Here is a 17308-nt window from a genome sequence, read left to right as displayed (position 1 = left end):
CATTCATGATTTGACACTTGCGGCCACACAACTGGCTTTGTATAAACATTTTTATTTACTCTATACACTTACATGAACAAAACACCATATAAACACAAAGAGACTGATGCAGCGCTTAACTAATTTGCCATCCATTTGATTCAGAGGCCATTTTACTAAAGTCATTTTTTGTGGTACACAGACGGCCGAGGCAGCACAACGCTAGCATACTGAATGGTACATGCTTAGTACACTGCCTGCATCAGGAATGGAAATCTTCCTAAAGACACCAAGTTAAAGTAAAGAAAGTATAAAAGTATCATTTTACAGCAGTGGAAATACTGACAATAATAGCAAGTTTTAAACCATTAAAACCATTAAATAGACTAAGGAGGCCAGTCTGAAAGGAAAAAAAAAGATCAAGTGAAATGTAAGCAGTTTTAGGCTCATACCTCTGTCTGTGGAATATAACTTCTTCTGTATGTGGATGTCGTTTGTTGTGCCTTTTTGTTAAGCACTTTTACCAAAACCCCCCCCCGCCCACAAAAAAAAACCCTTAGACGGTCTAGCGTGATGCTCATTTGCTGTGGAGTCACAAAGCAAATTCTACATAAGTCCAAATTTCAAACTCCAAAGAGAGTTTGTCAGGATGAGCATCAGTGGATCAACAATGGCACGACACATTCATTTCTTTACACCCAGCAGGAAATTAGTATGAAGTGAATATTATTTGTAAAGGGGAAGTAACAGGGGGGAGGAGACCTGGTCAAAACCATTCCCATTACAGCAGAAAATCTTGATGTTTACGGCGAGAACTTTTTGGCTTGCGCTCTGACCCTTTTTTCATATTCCACTCTGTTTTGGCTGAAACAAATGTATCAAAATTCAAGAGATTCAGAAAATGCAATAAGCGTTACAGGATATATTGAATAGGAGGTGCATACCAGTAAATTGTGTACGCCTCAGCCTGTGCAGGGTCCTGGATATTTGGTTCGTTAAGGAGTTCTTGGATTCCTAACAAGATCTTAAGACACAACAACAAGATGGATAGAAAGAGAGATTCCATAAAGTGTGGCACTTTGTGGGATAATACTGCCCTCTTCAGGGATGGATTGTGTTCACCACTCGGATAAGCAATTTTGCAGAAAAACAATATATAGCTTAAACGCCACTTGCATTATACTTTTGAGGTAGAATTATGATTGTTGTATACGTTTTCGAATGTGAAAAACAATAATTGTATATAAATAATTTGCTTGTAAAGCGGTGACACGAGGAATACCATTTTCAGGTCCAAGCATCCATTCATTTCAAGTTGGGCTACAGCTTAAACAGCAGTTTAGGAGCGGTGTTTACTCATAATACACATTTAAGCGAAACATGTATTAACTCAAAAGTATACAGTACACTACAGTCACCAGGCTCGCAGACCTCCGACATCAATATTTGAATAAATTATGAAAAATCGAATCGCTGACTGGCCATTTCGGATTTCGCTATGAAGATAGATGTTAGATTTCCAATAGTTTTACAGGTCGCCATGAGCGTTTATTAGCATTTTTAGTTTTTGCCAAATAGCATTTTATTGAGCGTTTGGACCCGGAAACAGTCTATGACCTTCTATATATGGGGGTGCATGATGTCAGGCTTAACAAGCCCATATGTCCAACCATACATCTCTTTGCTCAGAGATTGTGGGGATTTAGCCAAATAGACATTTAAAAAAAAAACTGGGTGACAATTATTTAATGCCTTAATTATTATTACTAAAACCTAAACTATACCTGTCAAAAACATTCTAGATGTTAAAAATACACAAACACATATCAGTCACAGTAAAAGTAGAAAGAAAAACATCTGCATCTAACACCAACCTAATCGAAGCATTGACGGTCATTCTAAAACCGCTACTATCGCCCGATAACAAAAGTAAAACTCACATCGCTGCTTTTTAATGTGGCCCATCAATTTCCACGTCTTACCTGCTTGATTGTAATGGCAGGCCTCCAGTCTTTGTCTTCCTCTAAAATCGACAGGCATACAGTACCAGACGGATATACATTTGGGTGGAACAAAGGAGGTTCAAATTTACCTAGAGAAACAATTATCACAACGATCATCCCATCATGAACAGAACAAACTGAAGGCAAGTAATGAAGGTACAACAGAACATGAGATTTACACTTTGGCGGAGAGGAAGGGTAGTCGTCCTTGAAGAGCATCCGAAGTTTGAACAAGCCTCCCTCCCACGGCGTCTAAGAAAAAACAATGCCCTTTTTGATCAGGTATGCCAGTTGTCAACTGCACTACACAAACAAGGATAACTGTGTGTGCTCCATACTGTACACTTTAACCTCACAACATTATGGAACATTCAACAAGCAATAACTATAATCTTTTTTCCAAACTGGACCCATACCCCTTTTTTTCCAGGAATGGCACACTCCCAATTCATCAAGTTCATAGTTCCATCTGGGTTTTTTGTTGGTACAGCTACAAAACCCTGTAAAACGAAACAATGGGTGTCATTCATGAAACATTCGTAAATGTACAAGTATTTATTTGAGTGATTTGCACGTAGGACCTTCCTGAAAACGCTTCTCCAGGTTCACAAATACTTCGTAAACGTCAGATTTGATAGTAAAACCGATGCATGTTAATGAATTCCAATCATTCGTAAATAAGGCGTGCATGCACACTCACACAATTAGCATAATCCCCGCCTATGAATTACAGATATGCAATTAGGCATCTAGCAATGCTGTGGATTCCAATCTCAGGGACGCCATATTGCCGAACAATAAATTAACGTGTCCACCAAAGCATTTTAAATAATGCCTGGTGCTCTTCTGAAAATAACCAGCTGATGCTCTGCGCGTTTTTACAGAGACGCATTGGTTGCTATGATTAGGTATATCGATGGCAGTAACATGTTACAAGCTTCTGTTTTTGAAAATGATTACGGAATATAAAAATGCAATAACCAGCAATGTTAACTTCATCATTGTTTTGTTGTACAAGTGTGATGGTTGTTCAATGTATTGTTTGTCCCGCCTCTCCTCCACTGTGATTGGGTAAAACACAGACCTTTCCCTTTTAACACAACTGTCCAAAGTTAAAGAGTAAACTAAAAAAAGACATGGCCAAGGAAGTCGTGAAATATTGATACACAGTGCACGAAATGCAGTTTAATCCGTTTGTCAAAAGAAACAGAACATTTCAATGGTTTACACACCATTAACAAGTGGTAGGGAGCAGGTGTATATTTTTTCGTACCAACTAACATTTTTTATGAATCCAAAAATTTAAGTCAGAACAACTTTACGAACGATTTACATAAATTAGTTCTACTCGTTGTTCATGAATAAGGCCCAATGAACTGGAATTGTTTGAATAAAACCGTGGGTGGCTGCAAGATTGAAAACACCAGCCTTGTTGTATTTTTAAGCTGTACACCCCTACGGTTTCACTAATTAGATGAGATTCAACTTTATTGTCATTACACATTAACAAGTACAGTGTAACGAAATGTAGTTTAGGTCTAACCAGAAGTGCAGTTAGCAAGTGCAGGATATACAGTTAGAATAAATACAGAATACAATATTGATAAAATATTATACAGTTATGAAAATATTTTACAGTAGGTATGTACTATGAACAATATATAGAGATGACTATATACTATGAACATTAACACTATGAACATTAATGTACAGTGTTACATTAATGTACAATGTAATGATTTCTTGACTATAAAAAATATAGAGTGAAATCATACAATAATAGTTTCTCCACTACGGAAAGTACCCATTCGCATTTTTCACAAAAAAACAAACCCACAATTCCATGCAAAGCAAGTTCAACAACAAAAACACTTTTTACTTACAAAAGGATGGTCTTTCCGCCAAGCCTTTCGTTCTTGAGCGAGACGACTTAACGCTATACCAGACATGACTTGTGGGCCACCAAAGTGTACAGAAACCTGGAACACAACAACGGTTTTATTTTTAGTGAAGCAAGCTGCATAGTAAAGCCATTCGTATAGTACACAGGTAGATTTATCAGACATCGTGATCTGGATCAAACTGAAACCATAAAAATAGCATCACATAATATTTACTTTTTATTTATAGGGGGAATTCAGGTTGATTGGGACACTTTTAGCCATTGAGGAGTGTCAAAGTGTCCAAATCAACCTGAATTCACAATACATTATATTTGTAGCAACTGTAATATGTGCAAAGGCAAAACAAACGTTGCATTACATATTTAGCGTTATATGTAAAGCGTTATGTAATGCTGAACATCGTTAGTTAAATCATAACAGAAGAAATATAAAAGAGTGACTTTTTATTAATCTTTTAAAAACGGCTCGTTCAATAAACACGTCACGAAACGAGATGATATTAGTCAGTGCGCATATATTTCGGATGAGTATTTTCACACCGCATTGCAGAAAATAAAGCGTTGCGTTGAAACCATACTAAAGTGTAGTAATATAAAGCAGTTTAATTTCACAATTTTACGAATAGGTGTCAAGCCAGTCCTTATCAGTACACCAACCAAATAACCACAAATATTTGTTTGGAAGTTGTTCAGTAGTTCATTAGCAACGAGAATCGTACAGATTACTTGTAAAATTGGCTCTTCGCTGATCATTGGGGATCTTATGCATGAGATAAGTTTAATAAAGCGCAGTGAATAAATTGGACCGGTCAGGTGGAAAGCAATGTGCGCAGTTTCACAGCGATGCTGGACACCATCATCTTAACTGCGCACTTCTGCCGCTGAGTGAATTTGCGACAAAAGTGCTCGGATCATATAAATATAAAGACCATATAAATCCCCCAAAACGGCATATAGATCTAATCAGCGATCAGTTTATTAACACATATGCTTCGTGGTTTGTCATCCTTGTATCGCGTGCGATGTGTGATGGGTGTTAGCCTAGCACTGCTAGCTAGCAAAAGCCGCAAAGAAAACCAGCGCAAACTTCATGGGGTCTCCAGCCGCGTAAATGTTCGGATTGCGCTGTTTTTGTGTGGATGGACAGACGTACCTCTGATCCGTGAAGATGGGTGCTGATCTCTAAAACCAACGCCTTATAATTGAAAATTCGTGTTAAACTCAAAGCGAAAATCTAGCGAAGTTTCCCTCCTGGAAAAAAGAAAACATTTACCAGCGATAATTAGGACCCGGGAGCGCACACACGCATCTGCCTGAGCGAAATGTTCAACGATGTCCATATATACTGACCGGCTGAATGAAGTACTTGAAATAATTGCAGGTTAATGAATTACAAGCTATTTTGTATAAATACAGGTTAATGAATAACACCTGCACTGCTAATTTAATGTAAAAAAATCAACAATTAGTTTGTTTAACGAAACATTTTTAATTATTGCTTGATCGAAACATACGGATATGAATGTATGTTGATGGATTTGTGCAATAACAGGAATCGTACTTTTTGATTTGTAATTTATTTGATAGAATCCCACTAATTTAAGGTTTTTAATCAGGCATTTCTTGGACACCTATAGTTCCCAAGCCAGGTTACTGTTGATCATGTTCCACTTCTTATGGTTTATATGTAAAATGTATATAATTGTTTAATTCTCTTAACATTTCCCTCTATGTTTTTTCTACATCTGTCATGTGTAGTCTCAGTTTAAATGTTTTTTGATGTTGATGTTTTTATTGTATGTGTCTTGTTTGTGTGTGAGTTTATTTTTCTGGACATTGTTAAGCACTTTGGTCAAACAAAGTTGTTTTTGCATGTGCTAAAAATATCAAAATTAAAATGAAATTCAATGAAAATTCCCTCCTACGTTAAATGTAATTTTATTATAACATGAATTACATCAACCAAAACGAAAAATAACACATTATCACTGCTTTGCATTTTGCATTGACTTTATTTTTAGCCATACCAATCTATTTTAACATACAACACACAAACCACATCTGTCTGAATCTGATGACATTGCATTTCAATCTGGCCCCTCAAGTCAGCAACTACACAACAGGAAAGAGCCTTAATTGGCATCGCATGGGGTGGAGCGTTTGCAAATAAGCTTTTGTTAAAGCCACAACCACATCCTTAATGTAATACGTTCGTCATAAGCACTCTGACTGTGCATGTAGATCACAAGATAGGCACAGTGTAAATGTCAGGACGCGTACAATGTACTGGTTTATGACTTAGAGTTGCAGTAATTCATATTTTCATCTGAAGCGTATATTTTTGTGAACATTAAATGGCAGTATCATTACGGTAAGAATGTTTTAAAATCTCCCTTCTCCTTTTTAGTCACTTTCACCTGTCTACTTCTGTTTTTAACTCAGCGCCTCTCAACACAAGTTGTTTTGCTACAGCTTTTGCTGTTACAAAGTCTGATCTAGATTTCATAAACATTTGATTTCATCGGTATATTTAATTTTAGGATTTTAAAAAATACAAATGTATTAACATCTTTGTTTTTCATTGCAGTTTGTATGTGAGCTCTGTAAAAGGTGTTTGAGCAGAGCTGACCACAGATTCTTCCATGATGGCTCTATGGCAAGCCATAACCTTATTTATTGTTTGTGGACTTATAGAGTGCAGTAAGTTTTTGACATCAATTATTACAAACATCTTATGAAGTTTCCTTTATTATAGTTTAAAAATATCATACTATTAGAACTTTTTTGTCACAACAGTAAAATACCATGCATGCATGTTTTGCATTGTGAAGAAATGCTATTCTCAAATAAGTACATTTCCCCTGTCATACACTTTGCAGATGACAGCGTGTGCGATGTGACCTGCACTACAGACTTCATCTCCACATTGAACTGCTCTAATTCTGACTCGGCAGGAACAGCATCGTGTTACATTGTGGCCAACTGCAGGTACAGATCTAGCACATCGTGTTCTTACTTTGAGTCCTATCAATGTGGAATGACGTTCATAGATGCGTCATATAACATTGCCTTCAGTCTTTTCACTGTTTTATTATTATTGTTGTTTGTTATTAAGACGGCCTCTGTTGTCATGTTTTCCAGTGATGAATCTGGTCCTGTGGATGGAGACTGTAGCATGAAATCATCACAATCCTGGTGCACAATAGAATCAGAAGAACTGCAGATGGTTATGAACTATGATACCTCTTGCTCTATAACAGCAACACCGATGACCGAACAAGGCGGTGCAGAGACCTCAGTAACTAAAAACATACTTTTATACAAATCTAGTAAGTAAATCTATATTAATCAAAAAATTTAAGCATCATGCACATGAAGGGCCCAAAAGTCCCATATGCTATTTTCTTTACAAATTATATTAACAAAACAATTTGAGAGGAATTTTGAAAAAGGTCAAATTTATTGATGCATTTGCAAAGCTTCGTATTGTGCAAGGAAGTTAACTTGAGCAATGCCACTTTTATTTGCTTTTTTATTTAATTTAGTTTGCTTTTTACTTTTATCATACGGTAGCTGTGTTTGAAATACTTAAACTTTCTCTTTATTCCCAGTTTCAAGTAATGTCTGTATTTGTTAATGTGAAATCACACTGTAATATTATTTGCAGCATTCCCTGACGTGTTTCTTTTGTTACAGTTAAGCTTATACATCCTTACAACCTAAACGTTGAAAAAATGGATGGAGGTTTCAATCTGACATGGGACGTGGTTTATAGGCTTATCGAGCATCAACTGTATGAAAAATTATACTACAGAGTACGGTTACGTATCAAAGGGGACTCCATCGAAGTAAGCATTGAATTATATTTTCCATGGACACAAAAATATGACACCAATCTGATACATTTTGGATGGTCTTCCTGAAAAGTAAAATGTGTGCTGATTTTTCAACAGAAGGCGAACATTTTCACAGATCAAACCCAGCAATCAATGGTTATTGCCAGTGATAGACTTCTGCCGGGCCGTCGGTATGTGGCCGACGTCCAGGTTGCTGTGCATCCCAGTTGGTTTAAGTCCATGTGGAGTGAATGGAGCAGCAGTGTAGAATGGACGTGTGATTCTCCTGGATCAGAAGAATATTATTTCCTGCTGTTGATGGCAGTGCCTATTGTGGTATTGGTGGTGCTCTTGTACAACGGTAAACTGTGAGTATTCAGTTTGTGAGCTATAATGACAGCAATAAAACCAAATCGGACACCGAGGCCGCTTTTTGAAACTTTAGGGAATTATACAGTTTTCTCACATACCGATTTGTGGCATGTGGAGAAGTGAAGAAAACATTCTCCTTATGACTGAAAGTTTATTTATGAGTCATGTGAGACTCATAAAATAAGTCATATGTCAGCGGGACCTTTATTAACTTTTGCCTTTCTAAGAGGAAACCATTTTGATATCTTCAGTCATTCTTAAAAATCTGAAAGATAGTGTACCAAGAACTTGATAATCCACGGCAGCAGAAGGACTGAAAGCACACAGATAAATTGATAGCACCTCCTCTACAAGACGTTTCCAGTAATCGACATGACTCCTTTTACCGTATATGAATAGTCCCTCTCACCTCCCACATTGACAAAAACCACAAGAGAAGCAGACATGTTCATGCAGACAGTCTATTTTCATGTAGGTCAGAGAGTGGAGGAAGTCAAACCTACAAGGTTGCAAATGCATCGAAGTCGGCAGCTTCTCGATGCACAATGCGGTGCTCATGCTGTTTCATTTTTTTAGCACATTTACAGTGTGTGAAAGTGAACGCAAAATCACTCTGTTTTGAATGCATTCACCGAACTACACTTTCTGTCCTATAACAGTTTGTCTTTTTCACATACAGACGGGGAATCAAAAAGATGGCTTTATGGGAACACATCCCAAGTCCCCAAGACTACTTTAAACCACTTTACCATACATATCAGGGAGACTTTAAGGTATGCTTATTTTCAATTTTACTTTCAACCAGCTCGCTCTATACATTGTAAGGGGACTTTCGTGTCTCACCTCACTCGTGAGCGGGGAATGTGACATTTAGCGAATGAGTCACTCTGTAGGGTCTTCAAAGAACAGGGGCTCACTCATAAACATTTGGGTGAGACTTTGTGACATGTGCAAAACGAAAGCAGCTTTCCCCTCGAATGGAAAGTTCTATGAGTTCAAACTCAAACTCCGATATGGTGGGTAGATATAAATAGTTGTTTTTAACAAAAGGGGAAATTGGTGAATATTCCACTGGGTAAAGGGAGTTCTTGCTCAAAACAAAAATATAGTTGTGTTTGTGCTAAAGAGCGCATAAGTAAGATTTGTATAGCACCAGCATTGCTGGCATTGTGAAATTTGTCCGATTTGGGAACTAGTGAGATTCAAGGATTCGTTTTCTTTATCTCCGTTGACCGTTGTTACTGAGGAAATGGTGTCAGCTATTTGGCCTGTGAACTTGTTCAACTGTGAAGGCAAATTTGTTCCAGCAGGGGACAGTAACATGCTCTATTTGGAACTGCAAGTGACAGTGTCAAGTTAATAAAGTTTGCTAAATATTTGTACATAATTCTATTTAAATTGGAAATGAGTTCCCATAAAATAGGAAAATAAGTATTGCACAGGAAAAGAGTATTTTAAAATTTTCTTAATATGTGAATTGCTCCATGGCGCCTCACACTATGTCACCCTCACATTTCCAACACACCATAATCTAACATATATTTCAAAGAAAATTGCAGAATATTGATACACGCCTTTTAGCCGATAAAAATATATTTTCACTTTGTGTAATTGTGAAGTTTATCTTCTGTAATATCACTTAGCCAGTTTTCATTTTGTGTAACACCTCAAACTGTTTTATCATGTTTTACTGGTATTTTATTAAGACCTTCAAATGGCAACTAAACTTAGTATCTTTTTTTATGCTTATGCACTGAACATTTGCACTGAACATTTGCACTGTAGGTGGTGCAGTGTTTCAGTTGAAGAACACTGTCTGTGATCCTTACTAACAAAAATATATAATGAATATGTTGAAAATATTATATCATGGATGCAATATATGAAACAATACATTTCCATTTATAAGAACCAAGTGCTTGCTTATATTTTTCAATATTTGAAAATAGCAGTTTCTTATCTGTTGTTGAATATTTTGTAATATTCAAATATATTAAACATGTATTATTTTATATAATAAATGATATAGTAACATTTTTCTTTGCACAAGGGTGACCCTGCAAACTCCAATAGCTTCAATATATTTGATATCACAAAATGTACCTGGAAATGTAATGCTCCTAAACTTCAGAAAATATTTTAATTTTCATCTATCATAAATAGATTTTTAACAACAACAAGGAATTATACAGATTATGCAACTCCAGGATAGCTATAACTTGGCTTTGCAGACTCGATTTAGCTCGTTGACAAAATGTTAAATGTTCTTTCATTTGAAAAGTTGCTCTAGATAAAATAGTTTATATCTTCATAAACATAATATTCAATGCACAATATTGGCATATAATGCAAAACATTACTTAGTTAAATATCTAATCACTCAAGACTACAGTACAAAAAGTCAAACTTGACATCATGCTTCCCTTATTGTTCAGCTATGTGATTGTTTTCATGAAATAAAAACAATATTTACTCATATTTACTCCTCTGTTTTATTCAGAAATGGGTCGGACCAGTCCTAACCTTCAACAACTTTGATGTTCTGGAGAAGAGCACCACTTTGCTGGTCCTTAGTGACAGGCAGCAGACTGAAAGTTCAGACGAACCTGCTAACAACAGGAACGCTCAACAGCCAGACTCCAACTCGTTCAATGCCGCCAGTCAAAACTCATCTAAATTCTACTTCCACGGAAGCAGCAGTCATGTTTCCACTCACTCCGGTGGCCACATATCAATGGACACCGTTACAGTGTCTGGCCAGGAGGGCCTTGTGGCCGACTGGTCCGGTGAAAGTCACAGACGGAGCATTGATGACTTTATCGGGGCAGAAGCTGATCAGAGAGCGGTTGAGACGGCCGATGGCCGGCCGGGGGCTTTGTTACATGATGGCAGGGGGAGAATACAGGCTTTAGACTGTGATGATTGGCATATACACGACCACGAATTGGAGAATGTTGAACAGGTCTCCCTGTTCTCCTATAGTTCGAATGAGCACTCTGATGATGGTTACCCTCAGATGGGACTGGATTTAGACACCATAGATAGTGGCTTTCTGGAATCAGACTGTTCCAGCCCGTCGGGATTCGATGGGAAGGATCACACCGAGACTGAGTCACTAGACAGAGTGGGAGTCTTCGAGTCAAATTATGTCAAACAGTGGGTGACTTTCACAGCTGTCCAGGTTGATAACAGCACTGAAGACTAAAGGCTTGCACAAAAACACATTATGTTTGGACCTAATGAGCTCATAAAGTGCTGTTCTTGTGTTTGAACTGTGGCTCAAACAATTTGCCGACACAAAATCAGCTGTGTGCTCATTTCCAGGACAATGGTTTACATAGACGATCCTAAAGAACAATACAGACGAAAGAGGAATAGAAGTGTAACTAGGGACATTAAATAGTATGCCAAACATGTCTGTATGCATATGTTTCAATGTATCTTTTTGGGGGGGGGCTCATATCACCCACACACATCTTCTGTGGGAGTTTGGGACATTATCTTTGAACTTGTCAAGTCAAGGCAACATTATTTATATTTACAGGTCAAATATTAAACCGAATATAAATTCCTATATGCAATATTGATTAAGTAAAACTTAAAAATTCTTATTCTGAAACAGCCAAACTCCAATGAAGGAAAAAAAAACTCAGGAGAACCCAGGCCCCTCTGCACAAGCTTGACAAGGCTTGATAAAAATAAATAAAGTTAATAATGAAGTAAATAGATTTAAGATTATCATTAATAATCTAATAGCAGTTGAAATTTTGTAGTGAAGACGTGTCAAGTCGCTGCGTCCTTCTTTATCCAGCTATATCATTTTAGCTCTTGTCAGGTCGCCGCTTCCCATTTTCCACTCTACCATCAGGTCTGGGCATGAACTGCATCCTTCCCGCTGCGGTAATCTTGGAACAATGAGACAAGATGGCTGAGAGAAGAGTACTGTTCGGCACTCTTTGATGCGACAAGTACATCAGTTGTTATCGGAAATGTTCCTGGTTCTGGTTGATCTTACTAATGCAGCCTAAACCCCCAGAGGATTTATATGATGGAAGTGTGCAAGATTAAAAAGATGCGTCTTTAGTCTAGATTAAAACTGACAAGAGTGTGTTTGCATTGTACAGTTGTAAATATATGAACCTAAAGGTAAAGAAACTATTCCAGTCATAAATTTAGCTATACACTAGCATGCATGTGCCATCACAAACAGTAACTGACAAAGTGTTATGTAGTTGTTTTCTGTTTTACTGTATTCTCAAAAGTGTGTAATTATCCAGCACCAGCAAACTAGACCTAGATAGTGTGTGAAATAGGATACTGCCAATGCATTTTCAGTGTACTGGCTATGAGGTTAGAACACTGACTGGTTCATTTTTTTCAGAGAAATACATTTATTAATATGTCAGCTTGTGGTTATTCTGCTTGTGCACACAGTTTTGCAATTGTTATCATTTTTTGCTGGCTTGAGCTCACAGCAGAGCAAGATAAGGTTGTCTGAGAGCCATGCATAAAATGCCACCCTCCTGATAATACAACGGGTAATTCTACATATCTGATCTTTTGTACAAATGATATGCTGAACACAGCAATCCTAATGTCTTGTTGTTTTGTCTTGAAGTATTCGTTTTTGTTTTGTTGTGTGATGCATACAAATAGTGCATGTGGTATTTGTTCCTTTTATTTAATTTTTTTAATTAAATTTTATATTCCTCGATGCGTTAGTTTACCCCAAAATAAAATTGCAGTTAATTTACTCACCCCCAGACCATCCAAGATGTGGGTGGCATTGGTTTTTCAAGAAGATATGTATGTTGGTTTAATGAATGAAAGTAAAATGAATGAAAGTCAAAAACGCTAATACCTTCAATAAGAAATAATTGACGAGACACAGGTTTGAAATGACAAGACGGTGAATAAATGATGACAGAATTGTCACTTTATTATCCCTCACTTTTTTAAGGAAAATGGTTTCTTTACATTCTTTTAGTAAACTCATCTTATCCAGGTTTTCACTTTAACTGTTTTGTTCTTTTCAAGGCAATTGATTTGCTTGGATTTTGTCAATAATATAAACATGAATCTTGAAATGCAACCTCTCAAATTGAATCAAACCTGAGAAAAAAGTTCTCACACCAGATTTAGTGACGTATGAAGCCACTAATGAAACACACTGTGTGCGTGAAACTTTTACCAGTCTGTCACTGACGCCATTCAGAGAATACACCTTTGATGGAAGGGTAAATAAAGAATATCATTTCTGGTTTAAAACTTAACATATGTTTGATTGTTCTGTTGGTATTAAAAAAAATTACAGAATGAAGTTAACTGTCGAATTTTCATGACATGAACAGATACACTCTTTGACACATTGCTGTAGTTAAAGGTGAACCTTTCAGCACTTTTGAAACAGGTGATTGCTGCATTACATTAGTGTTAATATTTTTGATGTTGGTGAACCGGAGAACTGTGATGGCACCTTAACTGATCAGAGATTTTAGATAACTTCGAGGTTAAAATCTCCTACGTAAACAGGAACTGCCGTGTATATAAAGCCGGCGTGGTTTCTGTGTAATGCTCATCACTGTCTCAGATGTCACCTTTCAATATAATGTCATATTTCTCTAAAACTCCAGAATACATTTGGGTAAGTCGGCACAAGACTGTCTATTCTGGTGTATATCAAGCTTTAAACTCTCGCATTTATCTAAAAAAGAAGATTAGAAGATTCAGATGAAATATACAAATATATTTTATAAGTTGAAGATAAAAAATCTTGTCTTTAATTGTTAACATGATAGTAAGTTTTGTCAATGTATAGTCATTTAGAGAATCAGGCTGTACAGAACCAGAACAATGATGCACACTGGAATTCTTTGGATTTTCTGGACGTTCTCTCTGCAACCTAAAGCCAATTCACATGGTAAGTGATATATGTCGATTCCGCACAATTAATATAACGCATCTATTTCAGACTTGCATTTCCAAAGATAACCGTTTATCTGGTTTTGTATTTCAGCTTTCACAATTCAGCACACCTGTGATACAGATTACTGGTATTCCATCACCTGCTCTATCCAACTACCAGTCACACCCTCCGGAAATAAAAACATATCATATTGGCTGAAATTGGTCTTGAACGACGAAGACCAGTAGGCACACTGATTCAGTAATTCATCGATTTCATGCAGTGCGACCGAATGCTAAATGTGTTACTTTTCAACAGGATATTTACATGCCCACTTCAGATAGAACATAAAGTTCACAGATGTGTTTTAAATCGAGAAGATACATTCATGGATATAGATGATTTTACTGTTACACTTTATCATTCGGAAAATAGCCAGAATGATTCATATTTGTTGGATTCTTCCTTCATTCCAGCGAAAAGTAGTAAGTACATTTATAGAACACGTGCTATAAACATTTGTAATATGTTTGCTTTTGATTTGTTAACCATTTTATTTGTCGCATGTCATTTGTCGCATGTCAGACTTTTAAAAAGTCTCTCTCTTTTCTTAGTAAAACCAAATGCCCCATATAATATCACATTACAGTACGCAAATGGAATCTATAGTTTCAGTTGGGAAAATGGATATGAAGATCACGTGTACAAAAAGGCTCTTCTGTTTATATACAACTTCCTGTACTACAAGGATGGGCATCATGGCAATGTAAGATTTGTGAGATGATTTTTCTGGAGGTGTAAATGTCATTGGAAGAACCGACTCATTCTTCTAAGAGAACTTCCTCTGTCACAGCCACATCAAAGAAACAAATGTATCACTAGCTGTCGTTTTTTTGATGACTTGTCTTCTATGAATTTATTTTTTCAAGCAGACCAGTGTTCACCCGGATTCTAAATCAATTGAGATTGATGAAACACGTTTTGATCCTGATTCTGAGTACATTGCTATGGTAAGGACTAGGATAAAGGAAACTCATATTTATAAAGGAAAATGGAGTGAATGGAGCGTTGTGACTAAATGGACTACAAGATACAGAGGTATAGTGTATTATATAGATTCAATGAGTTCTAATATCTGTCTCGGTCGTCGTTGTAAGATCGAATCACTGCTAATTTGATTCTGTTTCTGTATTTTTCAAGATAAACCCAACCAGTCAACCGTAAGCCAAATCAACGTCACGGTTGCTGTTGGAACATGCGTGGTGCTTGGTCTAATTATTCTGGTTTTATATTTTCCTGCTGCAAGGTAACCATTTTTATTAATGGGGGTTGAAATATGGAAGAGAACTTGAATGAATACATAAATATATTTTATTATTTATAGAATGAAGATAAAAGAAATTGTGTGGGTGCCAACACCAGCAACATACTTTCAGCCCTTGTACACACATTACCAAGGCAATTTTCAGGTAAGATAATAATGAGAGAAAACAGCAAAAATGTAGCACATGTATTTTGACATATTTATTGTCAGGTTAAAATAACTAAAACAAGGCCCTAGTCTTCTTGTCGGTATCATTTGGATTCAAAATATAACCTGTTTTTTCCTAAGGGTTGGGTTTTGGCAAAAAGTCCTATGCAAGATGTTCATGTTCCAGAGGAATGTTCAACAATTGACAAGATCGCAGAGGTCATAACAATATTGCAGGATCAGGCAGAGAAATCAAACGCGTATCCCCTGGCGCAATGCCATACACCTTATGTGGGTCCCTCAACTGAGCTCTGGGCCCCATGCCAAACGTTTGATATGAGCAGCGAGACAAGTATCCTGTGTGAGGATTTTTCTTTGTTCTGTGAAGCACTGCCTGATAAAGTGGACAACCTCATGCAGAGCCTAACCACAGCATGCTTCGCTGAAGATGAACTCTCTCTGAAAGCTTCTGTACTTAGTCTCAAGAGTCTTGAGAGCCTTGGGAATGGTGAGCCGTCTGAAGCACCAGTCATTATTACTCCAACATCTGTGTGCTTCAAGCAGGATTACTGCACTCTCACGGACACTCCCACAGGCCCTGTCCCCACCTTCAACAGAGATGTAGAGCTGAATGGAGACCTGTCCAATGATTATTCACATACTCAATAGAGGACATTTCACATTTAAACGGAACGGACAATAGACACCTGTACGTAATCTGTCCGTCTGTGCTTTAATTGTTTTTCGTGTGAATGTAAAAAGTGTGGTGTTTCTTCTTGTGGGATCCCAAGAAGTGGAGATTTGTTGGTTGTATATAAAAAAGCATATTAAACACCTGCGGTGATTCCAATGATCTTAAACTGGCTAGTGCCTATAAGTGCAATACTTTTTCAAACTGTGGCCATGTGCCTCCAAACATGGACCACGGAACGCATCTGAACAAAGGGGGGCCATAATTTCAAGCCACCCGGGGGGGGGTTGGTCGTCCATATGCATTGAAACAGACAATATCACTGAAATATTAAATAACGTTGCGGAGCACTTTATTTTTTTCCGAGCTATTTAGAGCTCGTCGGAAGTCCGTGGTGGAGATGGACGCTCCGGGTCTGTTGTTGAGGCCACAGTGGAAGCTGGAGTAGTTTGCTCATTTTGTTTTGCCAGTTTATTTGTAAAAAATCTGATATTGACTTCTGTCTCTTCATTGTAATGCCGCCAGCGGTTAAACAGGTGCCCGCCGTTGTGGTGAATAGTATTGTTTGGCTCGTAAAAACACAGATACAACTTAGGCTTTTATTCATATAAGATAGTTTGTCAGAGTACAAAAGTTGCCCGGGCCGTGCCCCCCCCGGCCCCCCCAGTTCCGCGGTCTATGCCCCCTATAGACAGTAGAGGAATTTCTGGGTGGACACGGCCTAGTAAATATACTAGTGTAACAGCCTATAAAAGTTCTGTTACAATCTTTGCTGTCTGTTGTATATAGTATGCAGTGTCCTTCACCCAAACGGGATTTGCACATATTTGGTGCACTTAACATGAAACTCCTATGAACTGCTAATAAATGGTGATTTAAATGGTGATCATTTTGGGAAAAGATACAATCTTCTTATAATATAATGTATTTAAATTTCAATATTTCTTATTAAGATTTTACTACCAAGAATTGGGGCCTCGGAGCTCTTGGTGGGTCTTGACCTTCAAAAGTCCGGGAAGCTCGAGTGATTTAAATACGATTTTCGTAAACTTCATGCTTATTTAAACCACGCGTCATGTAAAGCTACTATATATTATGTGTAATGTTGTGTTTAATTACATCTCAGATTAATGTCAGGCCTAATTCAA

At 37.3% G+C, this 17308-nt stretch overlaps 3 protein-coding genes across 7 annotated transcripts; 2 read left to right on the top strand and 1 right to left on the bottom strand.

Moving 5' to 3' along the window:
• ube2ia (ubiquitin-conjugating enzyme E2Ia) lies at positions 1–5241 on the bottom strand. 3 transcript variants are annotated; one of them, XM_079456129.1, is made up of 8 exons: positions 5159–5229; positions 5039–5080; positions 3866–3961; positions 2399–2482; positions 2162–2234; positions 1962–2071; positions 924–1003; positions 32–843 (listed from the first exon to the last, which is right to left on the bottom strand). In XM_079456129.1, exons 3-8 carry the CDS (start codon positions 3929–3931, stop codon positions 783–785), a joined length of 474 nt encoding a protein of 157 aa, XP_079312255.1. In that variant the 5' UTR covers positions 3932–3961; positions 5039–5080; positions 5159–5229; the 3' UTR covers positions 32–782. The 3 variants fall into 3 exon arrangements, 2 of the variants coding, with proteins under 2 accessions (XP_079312254.1, XP_079312255.1); XR_013786649.1 differs by having other exon boundaries at positions 34–259; positions 432–843; positions 5039–5201; XM_079456128.1 differs by having other exon boundaries at positions 1–843; positions 5039–5241.
• A 79-nt stretch (positions 5242–5320) lies between these two features.
• Positions 5321–13415, top strand: il21r.1 (interleukin 21 receptor, tandem duplicate 1). 2 transcript variants are annotated; one of them, XM_079455790.1, is made up of 8 exons: positions 5321–5564; positions 6473–6585; positions 6765–6873; positions 7027–7214; positions 7582–7733; positions 7839–8089; positions 8773–8866; positions 10594–13393. In XM_079455790.1, the coding sequence occupies exons 2-8, from the start codon at positions 6528–6530 to the stop codon at positions 11296–11298; spliced, it is 1557 nt and encodes a 518-aa protein (XP_079311916.1). In that variant the 5' UTR covers positions 5321–5564; positions 6473–6527; the 3' UTR covers positions 11299–13393. The 2 variants fall into 2 exon arrangements, with proteins under 2 accessions (XP_079311916.1, XP_079311915.1); XM_079455789.1 differs by lacking the exon at positions 5321–5564 and adding an exon at positions 5990–6256 and having other exon boundaries at positions 10594–13415.
• A 251-nt stretch (positions 13416–13666) lies between these two features.
• Positions 13667–17045, top strand: il21r.2 (interleukin 21 receptor, tandem duplicate 2). 2 transcript variants are annotated; one of them, XM_079455521.1, is made up of 9 exons: positions 13667–13737; positions 13912–14013; positions 14110–14242; positions 14317–14483; positions 14613–14764; positions 14931–15096; positions 15199–15304; positions 15383–15467; positions 15611–17045. In XM_079455521.1, the coding sequence occupies exons 2-9, from the start codon at positions 13947–13949 to the stop codon at positions 16136–16138; spliced, it is 1404 nt and encodes a 467-aa protein (XP_079311647.1). In that variant the 5' UTR covers positions 13667–13737; positions 13912–13946; the 3' UTR covers positions 16139–17045. The 2 variants fall into 2 exon arrangements, with proteins under 2 accessions (XP_079311647.1, XP_079311646.1); XM_079455520.1 differs by having other exon boundaries at positions 14928–15096.
• Positions 17046–17308: the final 263 nt, after the last annotated feature.

Source organism: Barbatula barbatula, assembly GCF_947034865.1.
Source record: "Barbatula barbatula genome assembly, chromosome: 5".
Classification (NCBI taxonomy): domain Eukaryota; kingdom Metazoa; phylum Chordata; class Actinopteri; order Cypriniformes; family Nemacheilidae; genus Barbatula; species Barbatula barbatula.
The sequence above is the reverse complement of the archived record's forward strand: the minus strand, read 5'-3'. Positions and strand labels throughout refer to the sequence as shown.